The 22,983-nt window shown below is 42.0% G+C and overlaps 1 protein-coding gene and 1 non-coding gene across 13 annotated transcripts in view; one reads left to right on the top strand and one right to left on the bottom strand.

Moving 5' to 3' along the window:
* Positions 1-22,983, top strand: part of SLC35D4 (solute carrier family 35 member D4) — an 89,546-nt gene that overhangs the window by 46,333 nt on the left and 20,230 nt on the right. The window contains exon 11 of one of the 12 annotated variants that reach the window (XM_081801504.1): positions 464-17,155. The exons of 10 other annotated variants lie outside the window; for them this stretch is intronic. In XM_081801504.1, the coding sequence (XP_081657630.1) occupies positions 464-589 (126 nt within the window). In that variant the 3' untranslated portion in view covers positions 590-17,155. Of the gene's footprint in view, positions 1-463; positions 17,156-22,983 lie in introns of those variants that run through there. One more of the 12 variants, XM_081801507.1, reaches the window with a different exon arrangement.
* Positions 14,147-14,250, bottom strand: LOC115938662 (U6 spliceosomal RNA). The gene has a single exon (XR_004073712.2). It is a non-coding gene; the product is annotated as a U6 spliceosomal RNA (small nuclear RNA).

The following is a 22,983-nucleotide window of genomic DNA, read 5'->3' on the forward strand; positions in this document are numbered from 1 at the left end:
AGAGGTTTGGCCTCCAGAAATCTCTTAAGTCTTCTCCAGTTCCATGACACTGGATTCCTGGATATGTGGGGCAGGTCTTCTCTTCCTTCCTCGGGGCTGTGAGGGTGCCCAGAGCCCAAGTGACTTGCCCGACAGGTCTCAGTCTGTCAGGGGTGGTGGAGAAAGGAGAATAGACAAATGGCCAGGTAGGAGGATTTTGATGAAGCCTTCAGACAACAGACTATTATAAGGATGCCCGTTGCATATCTGATGATCATGGTTGAGGCATAAGATAGAGAGGTGGGAAAATAAGGAGCAGAAAAAGCAGCTGTGGGATGCTCAATCGTGACTGAAATGCTTTGGGACTAACTTTTTTCTAGCGGAGCCTTTCATTTCTCTCGTGCCTGTGAAACAGTTGAGTTGCAAGGCCCTACGTGCTGCTTCTGAGAAATGAGATTTCTTCTTCTTCTTTTTTTTTTTTAAGATTTTATTTATTTATTTGTCAGAAAGAGAGAGAGAGCACCAAGCAGGGGGAGCGGCAGGCAGAGGGAGAGAGAGAAGCAGGTTCCCTGCTGGGACTCGACTCCAGGACCCTGGGATCATGACCTGAGCTGAAGGCAGATGCTTAACTGACTGAGCCACCCAGGCGTCCCAAGAAATGAGTTTCTTAATTTAACCTAATGAAATAATCATTTAAGATCGTACCTTGAGTCATCTCTATGTTTGTTGGTTAATTTTTTTTCCCAGAAAACAAAACCAAACATTTTTCTTCGAAATCAACATTTCACAGTAATATTTTCACCTCCATAGGTCTGCTTTTTAAGAGCATTATTAATTCTAATTACAGTAAAATGTAAAGAGTGGCTGAGATACTGACTTCCAGCATGACAGAATGAGGAGGTTGACAAATCCTCCTCCCAGAAAGTAACTGGAAAGCTGAAAAAAGATTGTCAAAAATATCCATTTCAGCTCTCTAAAAATTGACCAAAGGCATACAACAAACTGAGAAAGCAAGCACTTGTTCATGAAAACTGCAGAACTCTGGGTAGGAGCAACGTGAGCCTGTGGCGGTCTTCCCTAAGGTCGCTCTCATTCCCTCCTCTTCGGCTCTGTCAGTGTGATATCTCAACCAGAGCAGGGCAGGCTGTGAAAACCAGCAGCCTTGCTGCTGCTTCCAGAATACTCTATTTGGAGTATTTTTAGTTAAAATGGCCATGTCCGCAGTAAATCGGTAAGAAGAGCCAATAACTCCACTATCTTGAGTTTCCAGTCCTCTTTGGGGCAAGCAATGGACCAGTGGTCTAGCTGAGCACTTAATAGGTAGTTCGGGGAGGTGAGACAGCAAGCAGGGGCTTGATAGCTCTCCATCTGTCCCAGATTGACCGTAGTCTGTGTGCACGAGCGGCAGAGATGGAGTGTGCCCAAAACACCCACATGTCCCTGGCCAGCAGAGCCTGCATGCACACACAGGAGATGGGAGAGAGCCAGCAAAAGCTGGGGCAGGCATGAAAAACTTCAGCCTGAAGTTTGAGTGTGCTCCCCAGCCCACACACAGAAGCAGAGAGAAGAAGCCTTTCTGGCTGAAGGTGTTTGAACAAAACCTCTGACTAGTCTTTGCTAAAACACTAAGCTATGCAGAGATGGGGATGACTTCTAGAGAGCCAGAAAAAGCTTAAAAATAAAAAGTAGAAAAAAAAACCTGAGTAAAGGACATCAGCAACTGTACCTTATATGGGAGACTAATTTCATAGACTTAGTCCAGGCAAATTACTAAACAAGCAAAACAGCAATACCAACAACAGTGCTCTGGGAAAAGTCAGAATCCAAAGTTGCTATGCTATATTATCTAAAATGTCCAATATTCAACAACAAAAAAGGTAGGGGCATCCAAAGAAACCAGAAAGCATGATCCATACACAGGAAAAAAGCAGTTAATAGGAGCTATGTCTGAGTGTCCTCCGATGTAGGACTTAGTGGAAGAAGACTGCAAAGCAGCTATTTAAATACACTTAGAGATCTAAAGGAAACCAGGTTTAAAGAATTAAAAACTCAGTGAATACAGAATCTCAATAAAGAGATAGAGATGATTAAAAAAAAAGAGACCCAAGTGGAAATTCCGTAATTGGAAAATACAATGACCGAAATGAAATGAAATGAAAAATTCCCTAGAGGTACTCAACAACAGATTTAAATGGCAGAAGGAAAAATAAGTGAACTGGAAGGTGGAACAACAGTGAGTATTCAATCTAAAGAGCAAAGATTTTTTAATAACTGAAGAATTATGAACAGAGGCTTAGAGACCTGTGAGACAACATCAAGCATATCAACATATGTGTTATGAGAGTTCCAGAGGAAGAGGAAAGTGGTGTAGAAAAAAAATACAATCAATGGATGACTTATCAAAAACAATGGAAACCAGAAGGCAATAGGATAACATATCCAACATACTGAAAGAAAAATCTGTCAACCAGGAAGTCTACATACAGCAAAACTGTCCTTCAAATGTGAAGGAGAAATAAAGACATTCCCAAATGAAGACTAAGAGATTTATTGCAAGCCTCTATATCAATCATTATATTACATGTGAATAGACTAAACATCCCACTCAAAAAGCAAAGATTGTCAGACTGGATAAAAAAGCAAGACGCACCTATATGCTGTCTACAAAGGACACACCTTAGATACAAAGACATAAATAGGATGAACGTAAAAGGATGGAAAAATGTCACCATGCAAACAGAAGCTTATTAGCAAGCTAGCTAGAGTGACTATATTAAAATCAGACAGGGGCGCCTGGATGGCTCAGACAGTTAAGCGTCTGCCTTCAGCTCAGGTCATGATCCCAGGGTCCTGGGATCAAGCCCCACTTTGGGCTCCCTGCTGAGCAGGGAGCCTGCTTCTCCCTCTCCCTCTGCCTGCCACTCCCCCTGCTTGTACTCTCTCTCTCTCTGTCAAATAAATAAAATCTTAAAAAAATAAAATCAGACAAAATAGACTATGACAGGAAATATTACTAGGGAAAAACAAAGACTTTTGTTAATGATAAAAGGATTGATACACTAGAAAGATATGACAGTTATAAATGTATATGCACCTAACAACAGTACCCCAAAATGTATGAAGCAAAAAGTGACAGAATAGAAAGCAGAAATAAATTATTCAACAATAATAGAGATGCCAATCCTACACTCTCAAAGTTGATAGAACAACTAGATGGAAAAACAAGGATATAAAAGGTATAGATGACTTGAACAATACTATCAACCAACTTGTCATAACGGACATATGATACTCCACCCCCTGACTGCAGAAAACACGTTCTTCTCAAATACACATGAAACATTCTTCAGGATAGATGTTGTGCTGGGTCACAAAACAAGTCTCAGTAAATTTAAAAAGATTGAAATCATGTAAACTATGTTCTTTGGTCACAGAATTATATTAGAAATTTACAACAGAAAAAAAGTCTAGGAAAAAAACCATTTATTTGGAAATTAAGTAACATACCTCTAAATAGTGCACGGGGCAAAGAAGACATCACAAGGGAAAATAAAAGTATTTTGAACCAAATGAAAACAAAACCACACAATATGTCAGAATTTATGGGATGCAGTTAAAGTAGTGCTCAGGGGGAAATTTATAGCTATAAACACCCATATCAGAAAAAAGAAAGGTCTCAAATCATAATCTGAGCTTCTACCTTAAGAAACTAGAGAAAGAGCAAATTAAATCCATAGTAAGCAGAAGGAAGGATATGATAAACTTTAAAGTGGAAATTAATGAAATTCAAAACAAAAATAATAAGGAAAATCATTGTTGGTTCCCTGAAAACACCAACAAAATTGACAAACCTCTAGCCAGAATGACTAAGAAAATAAGAAAGAAGACACAGCTTATCAAAATTAGAAATGAAATGAAGGACATTGCTACTGATTCTATAGAAACTAAGAGGATTATATATTATGAATAACTTTCTTCATTTATATTATGCCAGCAAATTAGACAATTTAGAGGAAATGGACAAAGTCCCAGAAAGGTACAAATTAGGAAAATTGAAGAATAAATAGAAAATCTGAATAAACTTCTCTAACAAGTAAATAAATGTAAGTAGTAATTAAAAATCTTTCCACAAAGAAAAACTCAGGCTCAATGGGCTTTACTGATGAATTCTGTCAAATACTTTTATTTTTATTTTATTTTATTTTTTAATTTTTATCTGTTTTTTTCTTGTTCTTTTTTTTTTTAAATATTTTATTTATTTGTTTGCCAGAGAGAGAGGGAGAGCAAGAGAGAGCACAAGTGGGGGAATGACAGGCAGAGGGAGAAGCAGACTCCCTGTTGATCAGGGAGCCCCATGTGGGACTCAGTCCCTGGACCCTGGGATCATGACCTGAGCCAAAGGCAGACGCTTAACCGACTGAGCCACCCAGGAGTCCCTCTATCAAATATTTTTAAATGAAATATTTTTTCTTTACAAATTCTTTTAGAAAGCAGAGGAAAGGGAATAACACCCAATTTATTCTATGAGGTGAGTTACCTGGATACTAAAACCAGACAAAAGAAAATCATAAGAAACCTACAGATCAATATTTTTCATGAACACAGATCTTTAGCAAAATAGTAGCAAACCAAATATGGCAGCATGTAAAAAGAATTTTATAGCATGATCAAGTGATATTTATCAGGAATACAAAGTTGGTTTAACAAATGAAAATTAATATAATACATTATATTTATAGAATAAAGAGCAAAAAATGCAGCCACGTCAATAGGTGCAGAAAAATCATTTGATTAAATCCAATGTCCATTCATGATAAAAATTCTCAACACACTAGTAATAGAAGGGAATCTTCTTAACCTGATAAAAGGCATATGTGAAAAACCTATAGTTAACATTATGCCAAATGGTGAAAGACTTTCCCTCTAAGATTGGGAACAACATAAGAATGTTTGTGCTCACCACTTCTATTGGGCAGTGTAGTATGGCCAAAAAAAAAAAGGCATCCAGATCAGAAAGAAAGAAATTAAATTGTCTGGGTGCCTGGGTGGCTCAGTTGGTTAAGCAACTGCCTTCGGCTCAGGTCATGATCCCGGAGTCCTGGGATCGAGTCCCACATCGGGCTCCCGGCTCAGCGGGGAGCCTGCTTCTCCCTCTGACCCTCTCCCCTCTCATGCTGTTTCTCTGTCTCTCTCTTTCTCTCAAATAAATAGATAAATAAAATCTTAAAAAAAAAAAGAAATTAAATTGTCTGTATTCACAGATGACATTCTTCTATATGTAGAAAATCCTAAGAAATCTATAAAAACATTAATTGAACTAATAAACAATTTATCAAGGTCTCACGATACAAAACCAATGTACAAAAATCAATTGTAGTTTTATGTATTAGTAACAGTCATGTTCATAAAAATGAAATTAGGAAAACAAGTCCATTCATAATAGCATTACAAAAAATATGTAGGAACTTAACAAAGAGGTTCAGACTAAAAACTGTAAAATCTCTCTAAGAGAAATTTAAGAAGATCTCAATAAGTGGAGAGACTCAATGTTGTTAAGATGGAAATTCTTCCTAAGTCGATCCATAGGTTCAACATAATCCCTGTCAGAATCCCAGCAAACGCTTTTGTACGGATTCACAAACTGATCCTAAAGTGTATTTGGAAATTCAATAGCCAAAATAGTTTTGAAAAAGAAGAAGTTGGGGTTGAAAACTCACTATAAAGCTAGAATCATCCAGACATTATGGTGTTGGCATAAGGAGAGGCATTTATGGTCTGTTGACTTTCGAGATAGGTGCCAAGGCAATTGAACAGGGAAAGGATTTTCTTTACAACACACGGTGCTGGAACAATCAAATATCTATAAGCCAAAAAAAAAGGCTTAGCCCCTCATCTCACATCACCAACTCAATATGGATCGTGAACCTAAATGTAGGCACTAAAACTAGAAGACTCTTAGAAGAAAACATGAGAAGAAATCTGACTGACCTTGGTTTAAGCAAAGAGTTCTTAGATATGACACCAAAAGCATAAGCCATAAAGTAATTGATAAATTAGACTTCATTTAAATTAAAATATTTTGCAGTTCAAATTAATGGTCAAGAGACACTGTTAAGAAAGTGAAAAGCCACAGCCTAGGAGAAAAGATTTGCAGATTATATATCTGATTAAGGACTTGTTTCTAAAATGTCTTAAGAATTCTTACACTTTAATGAGACTACATACAACCCAGTTAAAAAATGGTCAGGGACACCTGGGTGGCGCATTTGGTTAGGCATCCGACTCTTGGTTTCAGCTCAGGTTGTGATCTCAGGGTCATGAGATCGAGCCCCTCATCAGGCGCCCTGCTCATCTTGGAGTCTGCTTAAGACTCTGTCCCCCTGCACATACCCTACCTTCCTGGCATCTGGCCCAATAAACATTAGTGGCTAAAAAAAAAAAAAAAACTCTGTCCCCCTCTCCCTCTGCCCCTCTTCCCTGCACTCTCTGTCTCTCAAATAAATAAATCTTTTTTAAAAAATAAAAAACAAAAAATGGTCAGAAGATGTGAATACATATATATATGTATATAATGGAATATTACTCAGCCATAAAAAAGAATGATGCCACTTGCAACAATGTGGATGGAGCTAGAGAGTGTAATAAAAAGAGGAAGACAGAGACAATATGATTTCACACATATATGAAATGTAAGAAACAAAACAAATGAGGAAAGGGGAAAATAGAGAGGCAAACCAAGAAACAGACTCTTAACTATAGAGAACAAACTGATGGTTACTAGGGGCGAGGTGAGAGGGGGATGTGTGAACTAGGTGATGGGGATTAAGGAGGGCACTTGTTGTGATGAGCACCAGATGATTTATGCAAGTGTTGAATCATTATATTGTACACCTGAAACTAATATTACACTGTACGGTAGGTAACTAATTGGAATCTAAATAAAAGCTTAAATTTTAAAAAAGGAAAAAAGATGTGAATAGACATTTCACCAAAGGAGATATATGAATGGTTCATAAAGTCCATTAAAAGGAACTCAATGTCATTAGTCATTAGGAAAATGCAGATTAAAACCATGATGAGATACCACTACACACTCACTGGGATGGCTATAAAAAAAAATACAGATGATATCAAGTGCTGACGAGGATGTGGGGAAACTGGGACCCTCACAAATTACTGGTAGGAATGTAAAATGGTTTAGCCACTTTAGAAAACTGTCTTGATAGTTTCTTACAATGTTAAACATAAACTGACTATACAACCCAGCAATTCTGTTCCTAGAAATCTACCCAAGAGAAATGAAAACAAAAAGACTTTAACATGAACACTCAGAGTAGCATTCTTCATAGTAGCCCCAAACTGCACACAATCTAAATGTCTATCAGCTGGTGAAAGTGTAAATGAGATGTGCCGTGCACATACAATGAGATACTATTTGGTAATAAAGAGGGATGGGCTACTAATACATTGCCATGCCACGGATGAATCTCAAAAACATTACGCTTGGTGAAATAAGCCGGTTGCAAAATAATACATATAGTATGATGCCATTTCTGTGAAATTTCCAAAAAAGGCAAATGTAGAGAGACAGAAAGCGTAGTGATGGTTTCTTGGAGCAGAGACTGACTAAAATAGGCTCAAGGAAGTTTTTTTTAGGTAATGGAAATGTTCTAAAACCGGGTTGTAGTGATGGTTGCACCATCATTTAAATTAATTTCTTAAATGTGTTCATTAAAAATCACTGAATTTTACATTTACAGTGGGTGGATTTTATGGCATGTGAACCATCCCTCAAAGCTACAAAGTGCTCAAAGAATAGTGTTTAAATCTTGTCTTTCAGGACTAGGGAGGATATTTCTCCTCTGTGTGTGGCTTTGCCTGTTTGACCACTACTTTCATGAGCCTCCTTTTTATTTATTTTGTTTTTTCTTTTCCTCTTAAACTCGGAGGGAGGTTTATAATTTCCTTCTCTGTAGTTGATTCAAAAGTGGAAAGATTTTTTTTTTTAAGATTTTATTTATTTATTTGAGAGAGAGAGAATGAGAGACAGAGAGCACGAGAGGGAAGAGGGTCAGAGGGAGAAGCAGACTCCCCGCTGAGCAGGGAGCCCGATGCGGGACTCAATCCCGGGACTCCAGGATCATGACCTGAGCCGAAGGCAGTCGCTTAACCAACTGAGCCACCCAGGCGCCCAAAAGTGGAAGGATTTTTAATTGGCTGCTGTGGTTTAATGCTAATCCTCCTTAAATGTGGAAGATTGGATTAGATGAGCCACTAAGGTCTTTTCCAGCCTCAATACATGAAGCAGTTGTTCTCTTTTTCTCCCTCCCCTCTTCTCCTTTTTCTTTTCTGTTTGAAAATAAGCTCTGTTATCCTCAGTGGCAGAACATTTACCCATTCTTTGGGCCACCTACGCATCAAAATGTGCTGACATTTGAAATACAACATAATTGTACTTAGCAATACAACATTTCCCCATGACGTCATTGTGACTCTACTGAGTGCCAGCATATTCGGAAAGTGACTCAGAAGGATGTTCCATTGGCCCCAGAGGAGAATTTGGATTCTGTGGAAAAACTCAAAGATACTCAGAAAGGGATGTCGTTCAGAAGGGGCTAAGGGTACCTTCTTCCTTGCTCCAGATGGATCCATTCTCTGCTATTTTCCTGGGAGATGTCACATGAACTTCATCACTTCCAAGGCATCCAGGCTTCTCTCCAGTCCTTATCTTAGTATCTTCTTTAGGTCTGAGAAAGCTCAGCGTGGGAAAAAAGTGCCTCTGAGTCACTTTATATTGTTACCACTGTTGTTATTGTTTTTTTTTTTAATCTGTGAATTTAAGAAACATTCTAAAAAGCTAAAAATAACAGAATATTTAGCAACTTTTTATATTCCTCCCTTCAGTTTGATAAATTCGGGTGTGTGAAATCTAACTTCATCTTCATAAAATCTTGGAATCCCTTCCCACTTGTGAAGCATTGGTACAAGAAAAAGTGAATGAATTTAAGAGGAAAGCATTGAAATGTGTACACATATAAGGAAGATGTGGTATGCTAATGGATTTTTCGAGCAGATTTAAGTTCTTGTATGAGAATTTTTTCTTGATCAAATAGTGCCTTGTCTCATCCTTGTTAACTTCAAACTGACTGGTGTTGTCAGCATCCATCAGGAAGAAGCAGTTGAGGCCAGTGTGAGTTTATGTTGAGGATGAGCCAGGAGAGGAGAGGCATTCCCAGACAGCAGCTCTGGCCCTCTAGGGTCCTTAGAATCAGTGTTTGCTCCCCATTTCAAAGCTGCCTCCATAAGAATGCTTTTTTTCCTTTAAGCTAATGCCATAGTTGCTGCCGCCATCTTGTCCTGAGTCAGTGGTAGACCAGCAAGCCAAGTCTTACTTAGTCTGTTCTCCTTATGGCCCTGGGAAAGATTTTTCTATAGCTTACCTAGGATGTGTCTCTTGATTTGGTTTAGTTTTTTGATTGATAGAGTCTCAGCTTTCATGTGCATGGGCTGGGATGAGGGCGGCCCTCACTCTCAGGGCCATGCAGAGTGGGGTCAGCACCAGAGAATAACATGCGCCTCCTTACCTGTTGCATCCTAGGTGCCTTCTTGCCTCCCCCGGTCCCTTCCCTGACACTGTCATGATTTACTGCCTGCCTGAAACAGCTATTAATTCCATGGGATTTTAAGTTACACTAGATTCTTAGAGTTTGGGTGGTATTGTTTTTTAAGATTTTATTTTTAAGCAGTCTCTACACCTAACATGGGGCTCGAACCCACAACCCTGAGATTAAGAGTCACATGCTCCACCAACGGAGCCAGCCAGGTGCTCCTAAATGGAAAACTTTTTTTTTTTTTTTTAAAGTAATCTCCACACCCAACGTCAGACTCGAACTCAGAGAACCCTGAGATCAGGGTTCAAGATCAAGATCTTGAATTGCATTCTCTACTGACTGAGCCAGCCACGTGCCCCCCTGGGTGGTATGAAGAGTGCCTTATATCAAAGTGCATGGTCTCTCTTTGAATGACCTTCTCAGAAATGTCGGTCAGTCAACATCGATTAGGGAAACTTTTGGAGTCTGGGGTGGTAGAAGTGCATTAGTGTATGTGTAGTGCTTGCCAAAGGCATCTTATAATCCAGAGGAGGAAGTAAGAGTGACAAGGGTGAGACTATTAGAGGACATTGCTGAGCAGGGTGGTATGACTTCAGGAGCTGGGAAAAGGGAACCTGTGAGTGGGCTGATGAAGTGGAGAGACCGAACTGACCCCTGCAAGCCCGTCTTGCCTGGGAGAAGGGAAGATGGACGGACGGGCTTCCAGGTTGAGTGGCAGGCGCTCTGAGGTGGGATGTGCAGTTGGGGAACCGTGAGGAAATAAATTTGACCAGAGGAGGAGAAGAGTGTGAAGGTGTGAGGGGGAAATTCTGGGCCCAGAAGAGACAGATGAGGAAGCCCTAAAAGCCATGCCCCCAGAGACCACTGTGAACTTCTGAATGAGACCAGCTAATGGCAAATCGCGTTGGAAATGAGTTCCAAGCATTTAGAAGGGAGGCGAATCAAGGTAGTGAGTGATGGCAGTAAGGGTGAAAGGTCAACTTGACTGATCGTCTGAAGCAAAATAAATTGTAATCATTTAATCTATCATATAAGTGTTGTGTGATGTGTAATTAGTTAGATAACAAAGGAATTAGATACCAAATTAGATAACAAAGACTCAGATCTGCTAAAGCAGTAAGGTATGTGTGACAATTGTCTGGGTCTAGGGAAGATCACAAATGGCTCCAAGGTTTGTGGCTCAGGACATGAGAAATCCATGGCATCACAGACAGAAATGCGGTGGGGGGCGGGTTATGAAAGAACAATGTTGGGGAGGAAAGCTGGTGAAATATGTTTTAGATGTGTATGGTGAGAAAATATCTAAATGGAGCTGTTTTGTGTTGGAAACATGGGGTGAAACGCAGGGGAGAACTCAGGGCTTCACGTGTCTGTTTGGGCTTCACTTAGAGCAGTGGAGTTGGCGTCAAGAGCATAAAGAAGGAGATGAGCTCACTGAGGGAGTGAGAGGGTTTGGGCGGAGCAGAGCGAAGGGCTAGGGCTTCACCTGGGAGACACTTAGATGCCAGAGATCAATAATGTGCAGGAGAGAGAAGTGATAGCTGAGGGGAGCCCCAAAAGCTCCGTGTGGGGAAGTCTAAGGAAGAGTTGAAAGGAGTAAAACAAAATGCCACCAAGAGGTCAGAAAGATCCAGATTGAGAAAAGACTAGAGCAAGGACTTCGCTAGCCTTGGGGGAAATAGCTTTAGTAGAAGGGCAGGGTGGGAGGGGGTGGAAGATGGATCATAAATATCCAAGAATACACAAGACACAGGAAGGAGATTGTGACTGGTGGTGGGCAGGGGGATAGCCAGATCTAGTGAAAATAACTTCTTTTCTGGGGAAAGAAGGAATTGGGCATGCTTGAAACTAGAAAAGAAGACACCATATACAGAGATTCGGAGATGCTGAAAAATGAGGGAAGTTGGGAGAACAGGCTTCAGTGGGAGATGGAAGGGGTATGGAGGCTAGCTGTAGAGAAAACAGCCTTTTTCCTGAGCCTCAGTAGAAGGGCGGTGATAGATGGGAATGATGTTTTCCCAGGAGACGTGTGTAGGGGACTGGGATTTCAGGGGAACAAGGAAAGAGCACTCACTGTTTGGCTTTGATCAGATAGCTCAGAAATATTATGACTCAAGTGAGTTTTGACAGTGTTGATGTATCTAATATTTAAAACTAAATGCTGATGACATGTACACTCAACTGTAGGATTATATATAATGATGATGTGCTAGGAGCCAGATCATTGCTTATCAGTGCCTACTTAATTAAGCATTTACCGGATTTTAAAAGTCCTTAATAGAACCCATTCAAAATAAAGTAGGAAACCACTCAGCAATCGGATCTTCCATCCCTATCACCAAAGTCTGCCTTCTCTCATGGAAGATTATGTGTAAATGCTACTGGTGGTTAATTGGAATGTTTGTCCCTGTTTTTATTTAGAGTTTGGATAGTCAAAATCCATGCTTATACAATGGGGTTTCCTTTCCCATTGCTGCTTAGGAAGACGCTTCTCTCACAGTCCGGGTAGAGGATGGGGAAACCTTCCTAGACATGGTCCTATGTGAGTCTTCAAACCTGGAGTGTGTGGTGGGCGCAGAAGTGGGGCAGGCAGACAAAAGATCAAGGAAGAATAGATTGCAAAATTAGAAAATTCTAAAACTGGACTCAGTGTTTCAAGATAAAAGCAGAATATATGAGATAATGTATGTGAAGGTAGCTGGAGGGTGACAATGTGCTAGGCAAACACAGAGCATTATTACGTACAGTTATATCAACCTGGACCAAGACTTCATTTTGACCTAGCTTTGAGTCCCAGGTCTGCCACTTTCTAGATGTGTGCTTCATTTTCTCATCTGTAAACAAATATAATAATAATATGTGCTATGCTGAGAGGATCGAATAATATTGACACAGCCCTAGCAGAGTGAAGGCCGGCCGTGGGCAGGTCCTCCCTGGCCCTGTCAACTACTAGTTTAATTCTTTCACCAAATTAACCAGGGATTTCTGGAGTCTGAAGTTGTTGTTCATATTCTGTAGTTCTAGGTAAGTGAATTTAGCTGTGGGCAGCCTACTCTAGACACTACTGGACATTCAGCATGCATGAGAACAAGGCCTCTCACACATATTAAATCAGATATTGTCTAACAAGAGAAGCAGTTGATGCACCATTCACAATGTTTTTAAACCTATATAAAGAGTCATTGATTCAGAACAATTGCTAGGCCTGTGAAAATGTGTTTGTTGGTTTCCATGGAGCCCACCCTGCTGGCTGTTGGGTGATGGTGCCTTAATTACACGCTGGGATTGCCAGGGAGCCTTCACAGTTCTCTCTATGACAACACCTCCTTGTGTAGTAACTCGACCACCATCCTCAACTGTGTTTCCCACGTAGGAGTAGGAGTCGCTCTTAAAAGAGGGGAGAAGATTCTGCTGGTAAGTTTCAGCCTCCCATTGATTTATCCTTATGAAGATCTCTTAAGTGGATAAGAAGTTTTCTGAGTTTTGACTGCCTATCTTTCTGGCTGTTTTGCCAGATCTTGGGAGCGTGGCCTAATGTCTTTCTTTTTTCAATGACATGTTGACATTTCTCTTGATTAAGATAAAGGAGTCTTGGCTATGTCAGTTTACTAGGTAAAATTAAGCCTGTTTTACAGTGAACTTGTAAACTTGTAAAAAGCATTGTCAACAGATGCTGTTAGGGTTCGATGTGCGCAATTTTATTTATTTATTTGTTTGTCTATTTATTTTTTAAAGATTTTATTTATTTATTTGACAGAGACACAGAGAAAGAAAGAACACAAGCAGGGGGAGTGGGAGAGGGAGAAGAAGGCTTCCCGCGGAGCAGGGAGCCCAATGCGGGGCTCGATGAGGGGCTCGATGTGGGGCTCGATCCCAGGACCCTGGGATCATGACATGAGCTGAAGGCAGAGGCTTAACAGCTGAGTCACTCAGGTGCCCCTGATGTTCAGAATTTTAAAATGTCTCCAAGACCATTGATAAACCTCTTGCTGTTTCTGGTAGAATTTTTTTTTTTTTTTAAAAGAAGGAACAGCTTAGTGTCTTTTAAAATGAAATCATACAAATTTTATGTCTTCTAAATAACATAATTTTTTACTCTTCACTTAAATTTTTTAGATGTATTTGTACAGAAGTTTCAAGGCTTGCTTCGAATCATATCTTGAACTTCTGAGGAGGTGACAAGTAAATACATCTTTCAGGTTCAGGAATCAGACTTCTTAGGTTCAGTGTCTGGCGTGCACATGTGTACACATACACACACACACACACACACAGAACAGACTATGGGAAAATCTGGGAGTAGAGTTACGATGTCCATCATGTTTTGCTCTCACTAGGTCGCCTGTGCTGAACAGAGTGTTAATTCTCTTCCTCCTTCTCCTTCCTACCCTGTTGCTACTATTACTCCTCCCCCACTCCAGTTTTATTGAGATATAATTGACATATAACATTGTATTAGCTTAAGGTGCACCACAAAATGATTTGATATTTGTATATATTGTGAAACGATCATTGTAATAAGTTCAGTTAACATCCATCACCTCGAATAGTTACAGCAAAGTAGGGAGCCCTTCATGAATTTGCATGTCATCCTGGGTGGGGCATGCTAATTGTCTCAGTATCGTTCTAATTTTAGTATATATGCTGCCAAAGTGGGCACAATTACTTCCTTGTCTTTATTATCCTCATCATTCTTGTCATCCTCACTGTCTGTTGGGCGTGGAGAGCCCATCACTGTCTTCCCACACTTCCTGCATGGGGAAAGGGAATCAGGAAAGAGGAGCCTCCCCCATGCCCCCTCAGTTCACCATTTGAATTTCTTCCCTCTTCTCAGCCTAAGACTCCACTCCCTCTTCCCAAAGCCTTGGAAAGTTCACTGGGAGGGATCACTTTCTGTGTAGCTGTTAGTATTCCTTGTGTCCTCCTTCGGTGGTTATTCAGCACCGTAACGCATCAGGAATGGTCTGATGAAAATAAATGATTAAACCCAGTGGAGCTCTGCTGTAAAGTGACTTTTATGTTGAAAGAGTGTGCTCAAAAATCTAATTGTGGCTATGACCTAATTAAATCCTTTTTCTTTTTCACAGTTTAAGCAGCTATGGCAATGAGAATAACTTTTCATGGAAAATTAAAACCTAGAGGCAGTGCCTGATTTCCTTTACAGTGTCTAGCTGGGCAACAAAAACAGCTTGTGGATGTCTTTCCAGGACATCACTGTCGAAGCAACAGGAACTTGAAGTGGCACGTTCGGGAGCTGCCTTGTTATTGTTGAGCTGTATGGAAACAGTCAGCAGAGAAGTTAGTTATCTGGGAATTCTTCGTTTATGAATAAGGTTTTCCCAGAGGGCACATGGGAGGGGAAATACAGTTGTGGATTAAAGAAAAAAAAATTAAATTCCATTTCCCATTGTCAAAACAATTCATAGGGAAGGGAGTGACGCTAGAGGACATTTTGCTATTTTGGATAAGTTTGTTGTTTTCTTGTTTCCAATTATGCACTCCTAATTCTTTTCTGGGCTATTTTTAGTGCCATTGACCATCACAATGTTCTCTGCTGCAAAAGTATGATAACAATTCTGGCTTTCACAACTTCTGCCTGAATGAATTTGCAGCAGTTCATTTACTAAGGAAATACCCCGAATTTCTATAAATTTCCTGGCTCCAAGGCTTATATGTCATTTAAAATAACTAAAAGTGATTTTTGCAACACAAAGGCCAGTTAACTGGGGACGGTTACCAGGCGCCTGTCCAGGATACACTGATGTGTCCTTAGTGCTCTCTGGGATAGTACTGCATAAATGAGTGCTGAGCGAATGCTGATCTTGTACAGAGCTTTGCAGGTTTGTGCACTCACATCAGATACAGAGAAAGGTGGAATTCTGCAGGTATCTCCTGAAGTACCTCCCACCGCCCCCAGTAATGCTCTTGTGATGCATATACGTCTTTGTTGTTTCCTTCTAGAGACCCTCTCTCTGCATCGCTAAAATAGGTTTCCTAAGGTGTGGCCGAGCCCAGAGTCATCCGCAAAGAGCTTTTCAGACCCTGTCCGTGCCCAAACCAGAGGGCAGGCTGGGGGCAGAAGTGATTTGCCCATGGCACGAGACAATGAGTGGCCATAGTCAGAGCTAATGAAATGAAACCGTTCTTGGGAAGTCCAAAGGAGCAGACGTTCGTTACGGGAAAACTGAGTTTTGACGCGTGATAGAAAGGAATGACCTGTGGATGTGAAAGACTTTTAGTGATGTTGTTTTTGTTTATATGTGTTTGTCCCACTGTAAGGCCAGGCAGTTAAGTACAAGCAGGTTGTGCTTGTTTGTATGACTCCAGAATAGCCAGCCAGCCAGTGAAATATGCAGCAAGGAAAGTTTTTTTTCAGTCAACAACGAATTGCCTGGTACCATATAAACACAACTAGTGTTAGACTGTGTGTGTTAATTGTATTGTTTCTGTGCACTCCTGGGGGGTGTTGGTGGAGGGAGGTTGTGAGGGGAACAGGATCTCCCTGGCGACACCTCCACATCTGTCCTCTTGTCGTGTGACTTCTGGGGGCTGGGGGGCATGCTCCCAGTGCAGCCCCCGAGCCACATCTGTCCCCAAGGAAAGTTCTATCTTGTTTCTTTCCTGCCTCACCTCACGCCGTTCATTATTCCCTAGTTGGGGCTTTGTGTGTTTTCTGCACAATTTTGCAGGTGCACCCCATGTTTGGCCCAGAATGTGGTAGGTGATTAGTCAAGAGTTGATAAATAAAATACCCACCACTTTGCCTCACGTCCATGTCAGGAGAAGAAAAATAAGGGCAAGGATCAGGCTAATTAGAAAAATCATAATAATCCGGTCACTCCGCCCCAGCCAGCCACCTGGGTGTTTAGCGCAGGTGAGCACAAGGGAGGCAGGGCATATCCTACTCAAGGTTATATCCCCAACACCTGCTGGAGTGCCCTGCTCTCCATAAATATGCCTAAATAATGCGTAAAGGGTCGAGGTGTTCCCAGATGCAAAATTTGAACTGCAAAGAATTTGGTGACTGTGTAAGTGCCTCTTACCTTTTTTAGTGAAAATGGAATTAGGGGCCACTGTTTTCAAGTCTCTGGTTTGTCTTTTGTACAGTGACTACCCCACCCCCCCAAAAAAGAAACAAGATTTTACTTTTTTTTCACACTGCATTCAATTTATCTTCTTGGAATTAGAACACTTTGGTTTCAAGGATCCAGTCACCTGTTATTATCTCTGCACTGCCCTCTCTCCCCCCAAAAGGATTTTCACCTGGGAAAACAAATTTTTTTTTTTTTCAGGTGAGAGTAAGAGGCGTTCTCATGACTTTGGGCCCTGCGTCCTTACAAATCCTTACCTTATTAATTGTACTGTGAGCATCGTCGACACTACTATCCCAAATTGCCAAATGTTTGTGACGTTTGGCTATGCTGTTCAGAGCTCTTCCCTCTGTGTGCCCTTAAAATGTTAGGATTTGGGAGTTCAGCACTTTGGCAAGAAGGGGTTTGGCGGTTATTCGGTGTCACCTTTCATTGGAGTATACTTTATCAGTTTTGTCTTTTTTATTTATTTATTTATTTGAGAGAGAGAGAGAATACGAGAGGGGGGAGGGTCAGAGGGAGAAGCAGGTTCCCCGCTGAGCACGGAGCCTGATGCGGGGCTCGATCCTGGGACTCGAGGATCATGACCTGAGCCGAAGGCAGTCGCTTAAGCAACTGAGCCACCCAGGCGCCCCAGTTTTGTCTTTTTTTTTTTAAGATTTTATTTATTTGAGAGAGAGAGAGCACGAGCACGGGGGAGGGGGAGGGGCAGAGGGAGAGGGAGAAGCCGACTCCCCACTTAGCAGGGAACCAGACCCAGGGCTCAATCCCAGGACCCTGGCGCCACCCAGGTGCCCCTCAGTTTTGTCTTTCATGGAGGGCTAGAACTCTCAAGAAATTAGAAAAGGAGTTCACTCCTTTCTGAGGGAGTGTGTGTCGTCTCGTATCCCCCACAGCTGAGGCCATAGTCCGTGATCAGGAGATACTTCTTCATGAAAGTATTCCCCACCCCCATCCTGGTATCGGAGTTGAGCTACAGCTTCGTGAACCACTCAGATCTCATTAAGTCCTGATGTATCTTCTGTGAAGTCAGTAATGGTTATTCCTCTTTTCCTCAACTTAGGCTGTTGACTGTTTACAGATTACGTAAGGCATACCTGGGTTTCCGTACTCACGCTTCTTATGAGGTTTTTCTTTTCCCCGAAAATTTTTTTTCAAGTTGTTCTGTTGGAACATGTTACATTCAGCAAATTTATTCAGCAGAGATTTATAGAGTGATGAGACAGTAGAGAAGAGTGACAGATAGCCCCGCTCTCAGGAGACAGAAAGGCCTGGATCAGAATTGCACTCTAGCGATGTAACCTTGGAAAGATTACTTAGCCTCCGTATGTATCAGTTTTCCCATCTGTAAAATGGGAATCATTGTATGACGTCATGGAAATGTTGCAGGGATTGTGTCAAATAATGTGTGTTGAGCATTTTACATCAGCTAGTATAGTATTGCTTGAAAAGAATGAGCGTTTCTTTCACAGATGGAGAAACGTTTGAAGTGCTGTTTGCATTTTGGGTTCAGCTGCAATTTCAGAGCTGCCCATCTGGGTTGATAGAGAGCCTTCGCTTCTGCTTTGCCCCATTTTGCCATTCTAGTATCAAGATAAATCTAAAATGACCTGATCCAAGTGACACCATAGGTTTCAAAGTGCTTTTTTCAATTTTTCAAAGAACTCAGAGAACCTGAGTTATCATTTTGGAAGTTCTACACAGGTGTTTACTTAAAAAAATGAAGAAGAAAGAAAGAAGTATTGGCCCTAAGGACTGTTGGCTGGGTGTTCAGGAGGGAAATGGCGGCTTTCCGCCTGGACCAGGTTAGCTGCAAGAGAATGGGGCATTGGGACAGAAGTGGCCTCAAATCTGATGTGGAACCACACGCCCACCAGAACGGCCAAAATTGTAGAGACTGACAAGACCGAGTATCAGCGAGGACGCAGAATAGCATTTCCGGCTTAGAAAACACTGCAGCTAAACGAGGTACCGTGTAGGACGGAGTGGTCCCACTCCGGCTTGGACGCGAGAGAAACGAAGGCGCATACGCACGTGTACGCTTCCTCTCTCTTAGCCACTTGTAATCCATGTATTTTGTCTGTAACCACTGTCTTTTTAAGCTTCTTGAAAATTCTCACTGGAACAAGTCAGGGAATGAATAAAATCCCCCACCCCCTTTACAAAATGTAAGTGAGAGACTAAAAATTTAATCCCTGAGAAATACTTTATAGGTGATGTCTTCGTTTCTCATGGAGGGGAGAGCTCAGATGCAGAGAGGGGAACCGGCTTGCCTGAGGTCCCTCAGTGAGTCTGTGACGCCCAGGACTCCCAGGACACCGCTGGCCCGGCTGCCCCACAGACACGGGCACAAAAGCAGACGCTCACGGGGTGGGCGCGGGCTCGTGCCAAGTCCCAGCGCAGGCTTACCTCTGGCGTGCTGGTCACACGACGCGCCCGGTCGTCCTTAAGGGATAGGATTCTCCATGGGATGTTTTTCGGGACCGTGCTAGGAAAAAGGGGTTGCCAGCTCTTGTTTTGATTTTCTCTCGGCTTTCACGGTGGTCACGCCTCACCTCACACTTCGTGCTCCAGTGGCTTTGGGCTCCACCCAGTGGCTTCGAGGTGGCTGACTTGTTGCTACTGTTCCTTCTTTGTGGAAAGCCCTTACCTAGTGTCCTCACTGGCTAATTCTTTTTTTTTTTTTTTTTTTAATTTATTTGAGAGAGAGAGAGAGAGAGAAACAGCATGAGAGGGGATAGGGTCAGAGGGAGAAGCAGGCTCCCCGCTGAGCCGGGAGCCCGATTTGGGACTCGATCCTAGGACCCTGGGATCATGACCCGAGCCGAAGGCAGTCGCTTAACCGAGTGAGCCACCCAGGCGCCCCTCACTGGCTAATTCTTATCATCTCGATGTGGGGCTTGTTCCCACAATATCCAGAGCATACCCGTAATCTCGGCACTTAACACGTCCCACTGAAATGATCTGCTTAGTGGCCTCCAGAAGCAGCGAGGCCGCGCAGGGCGCGTGAGCGTGGGAGCTGGCCGGTCGGGCCTAGGGAGGGGCTCGGGGTGCATCATTCGGCCTCTGCCTCATTCCAGCAGTAACTCAAAGCCCTTTTTCCTTTTTCACTTCTAATTCGGTAAAAGCTTCTTCTGAAACAGTTAGTCATTGCTTTTTTAACTTTCACTTTTTTAAACCCTCCAAAAGAGCAAGGAATAATGTCTTAGCTCGTGCCGCCATTACCAAATACCACAGACTGGGCGGCTGGAGCCACAGACATTTATTCCTCGCGGTTCTGGAGGCTGCACATCCGGGATGAAGGTGCCGGCAGGGCTGGTGTCTGGAGGGAGCTCTCCCCTTGGGTTGCAGATGGCTGCCTTCTAGCTGTGTCTTCACATGGCAAAGAGAGAGAGTAAGCTCTCTGGTCTCTTCTTACAAGGTCACTAAGCCCATCGTGAGGAACCCTTCCCCCCACCATGAGCCCATCTAACCCCAGTTGCCTTCCAAAGGTCCCATCTCCATACACCATCACATTGGACATTAGGGCTTCAACATACGAGTTGGGGGGTGGGGGTGGGGCACAGTTCAGGCCATAGCAGAAGAGCTCACTGACATTTTGCAGAGTGCGCCAAGCTGTAGAGCAAGAGCTGAAAGCCTTCGTGGTTTGTGTAAATCCCTCAAGTGGAGTTGAGCTGTCGGGGTGAATCTTGCACAAGCTTTGTACGTTCCTCAGGAGTTCTCGCGCTCAGATCTTGCAAAACTGTCGGTGACCAGACCTGGAGAAGGCACAGCCCGTGACGTCATGGCCTCACTTCTCCCAACTAATATTCCTCCAGGAATTGTTGGGATTAAGGAAGGAGACAGGTGGGGCACCTGGGTGGCTCAGTCGGTTGGGCGACTGCCTTCGGCTCAGGTCATGATCCTGGATCAAGCCCCGCATGCGGCTCAGCAGGGAGTCTGCTTCTCCCTCTGACCCTCCCCCATCTCATGCTCTCTCTCTCTCATTCTCTCAAATAAATAAATAAAATATTTTTTTAAAAAAAAGGAAGGAGGCAGGTTTAAAGCAGCAAAAAGGTTTTCATCAAATGGGCACTACATTTCCTTAAACACTGCAAGGAGGTCTGGATGTGTATCTTTTGGCAAATCTATTCTTTTTCCTCCATTATTACTCAGGATAACAATGGCATGAATTGAACTTATATCAAAAGGAGATGAAAAAAATCCTCAGGCCTTGGAGTAAATATAATTATGGTGCTTTTATTTAAAGCTCCTTTGAGCTGCAATTTATTTCATTTCTAAAAATAAACTGCAGAGATTAGATCTCTCCTTTGAGTGAATCAAAACAACTAGAAAATTAAACACCTTAGCCACATGCCCTTCCTTCCCAGAAGCACAGAGCACTGTTTAGCTTGGGAGACTGATAAAACTTTTCAATCAGCAGGATTTTTAAAATCACTTTGGCAGAAACCAATCATTTTAAAAGTAAGTCTGTCAGTAGATGAGTACATTTACTGAATAAAATGAAACAGAAAGTTGAGAAAAAGTACCAGAATGAAGAATCTATTGACTCCCCACCAGGCTGTCTCTGAATTGAGTTTGAAAGTTAGGGTCATCTCAAATTCTCTGTTTGTCTAACAATTGGATGTTCTAAGTATTACAACATTATTTTGCTCTTTATACAGCTTGGCAAAGAAGCAGTCCTTGGCATATTTATAGACTCTTTACTTAAAAAAACATAGTATATGATAGAAAATCAGACAAGTCAGGTATTTTAGGATGAGCTGAAGTGGAATGCCCACAGAGAGAGAAAAAAGGAAGAAGCCCTCCAGAGGTACCAGGAAATACCACATCAGTGTCCATATAATGTGGCCACTTGAGAAATGTGAATACTGAAGAGAAAAGTCTGACACCCAGCCTGGGAAAGAGCTGACACCTTCTGCACAACTGTGCCAGGAAGCTACAAATCCAAGAGAAAAAATGTCCAAAGGGCCACAGATTTTTGAAGTTACAGCAAAGGACCACTGTTAGATGGAATGACCAGACACACAGGTCTTTTCAGTACATAGCATGTGTTGGAAAGTTCACAGTTTTGATACTTAAACTCTACTACCCACTCCTCTTCCCTTCTTGGGTGTAGACAAAGAGAATACATGCACAAGGAATAGTAGGCAAGTGGGAAACAAAGTTGAGCTGAAAATGTCAAGAGAGTTGAAATGTTGTTTAGAGACTTAAGGCTTTCTGCTCCCTATAGGAGGCATGGTTTCCTCCCCCATCCTCCATTCCCCTCCCCAACAGATGGAGACAGAGACTCCAGGGAATTTTACTGCCTGGATTCAAGAGAAGAGAGAAACCATTTAGAGTCTGGATTTTGTGTGTAAAGCACTAGAATCCCCCTAACTTGTGTAATGAGCTTCAGTAAACGTACAAGATGAGTAAGTCTTCCCATCTGAGTGAACTTGGATGAGAGTGAAAGGCCAGGAGGCAGAAGAGTTTCCTCCCCCATGGGCAGAGAGAATCATGAGGAAGGACCTAAATGTTGCTTTCACCACCAGCTGCCTTATTAATCCCCATCAGTTGCATCATACTTGAAATTGTCTGAGAGAAAGAGAAAGAGATTGTGCCTTCGAGAAAGTCCTGTTGCCCCAGGTTGGTGTGTATGTGTGTGTGTGTGTGTGTGTGTGTGTGTATATATATATATATATAGTCCTAGACTATGGATCCATATATGATATATATGATCCTAGACTATGATAAAAGAACAAAGGTAATTAAAATTGCAATGATGAGTTAATAAGATTGTCACTAATCAGGAAGATGTTCAGAACAAATCAAATAAAGCTTCCCCACCTCGACTTACCATGACATCCAAGGAGGCTCTAGGAAAACAGTGGTTAGCCAAGCCTGGTTTGAAAACCAGTAGCTTACCATTTCTCTGGGTCTCAGTTTTCTTATCTATATAATAAATGGAAACCTTTTACTTCAGAGTAGAGTGTTGTACATTGTGACAGGCCAACATTCAACTGAAACAACTAGGGAGAAAAGCAAATAAATTGCAAAAATAAAATTTTTAAAGAAATCAGAGAGGCACATGGATGGCTTAGTCAGTTAAGTGTCTGACTCTTGATCTCAGCTCAGGTCTTGATCTCAGGGTCATGAGTTCAAGCCCTTCATTGGGCTCCACACCAGGTGTGGAGCCTACTTAAAAAAAAGAAAAACAAATCAGAGACCAGTGAAAGCAATGAGAACAACATAAATAAATTTCCAGAGAAGGAAGGACCCTTCCTAGGTATACTGAGTAACACAAGGTCTTTTCTTCAAGG

Source organism: Leptonychotes weddellii, chromosome 13 (genome assembly GCF_054177405.1).
Source record: "Leptonychotes weddellii isolate Sample4059 chromosome 13, ASM5417740v2, whole genome shotgun sequence".
Classification (NCBI taxonomy): domain Eukaryota; kingdom Metazoa; phylum Chordata; class Mammalia; order Carnivora; family Phocidae; genus Leptonychotes; species Leptonychotes weddellii.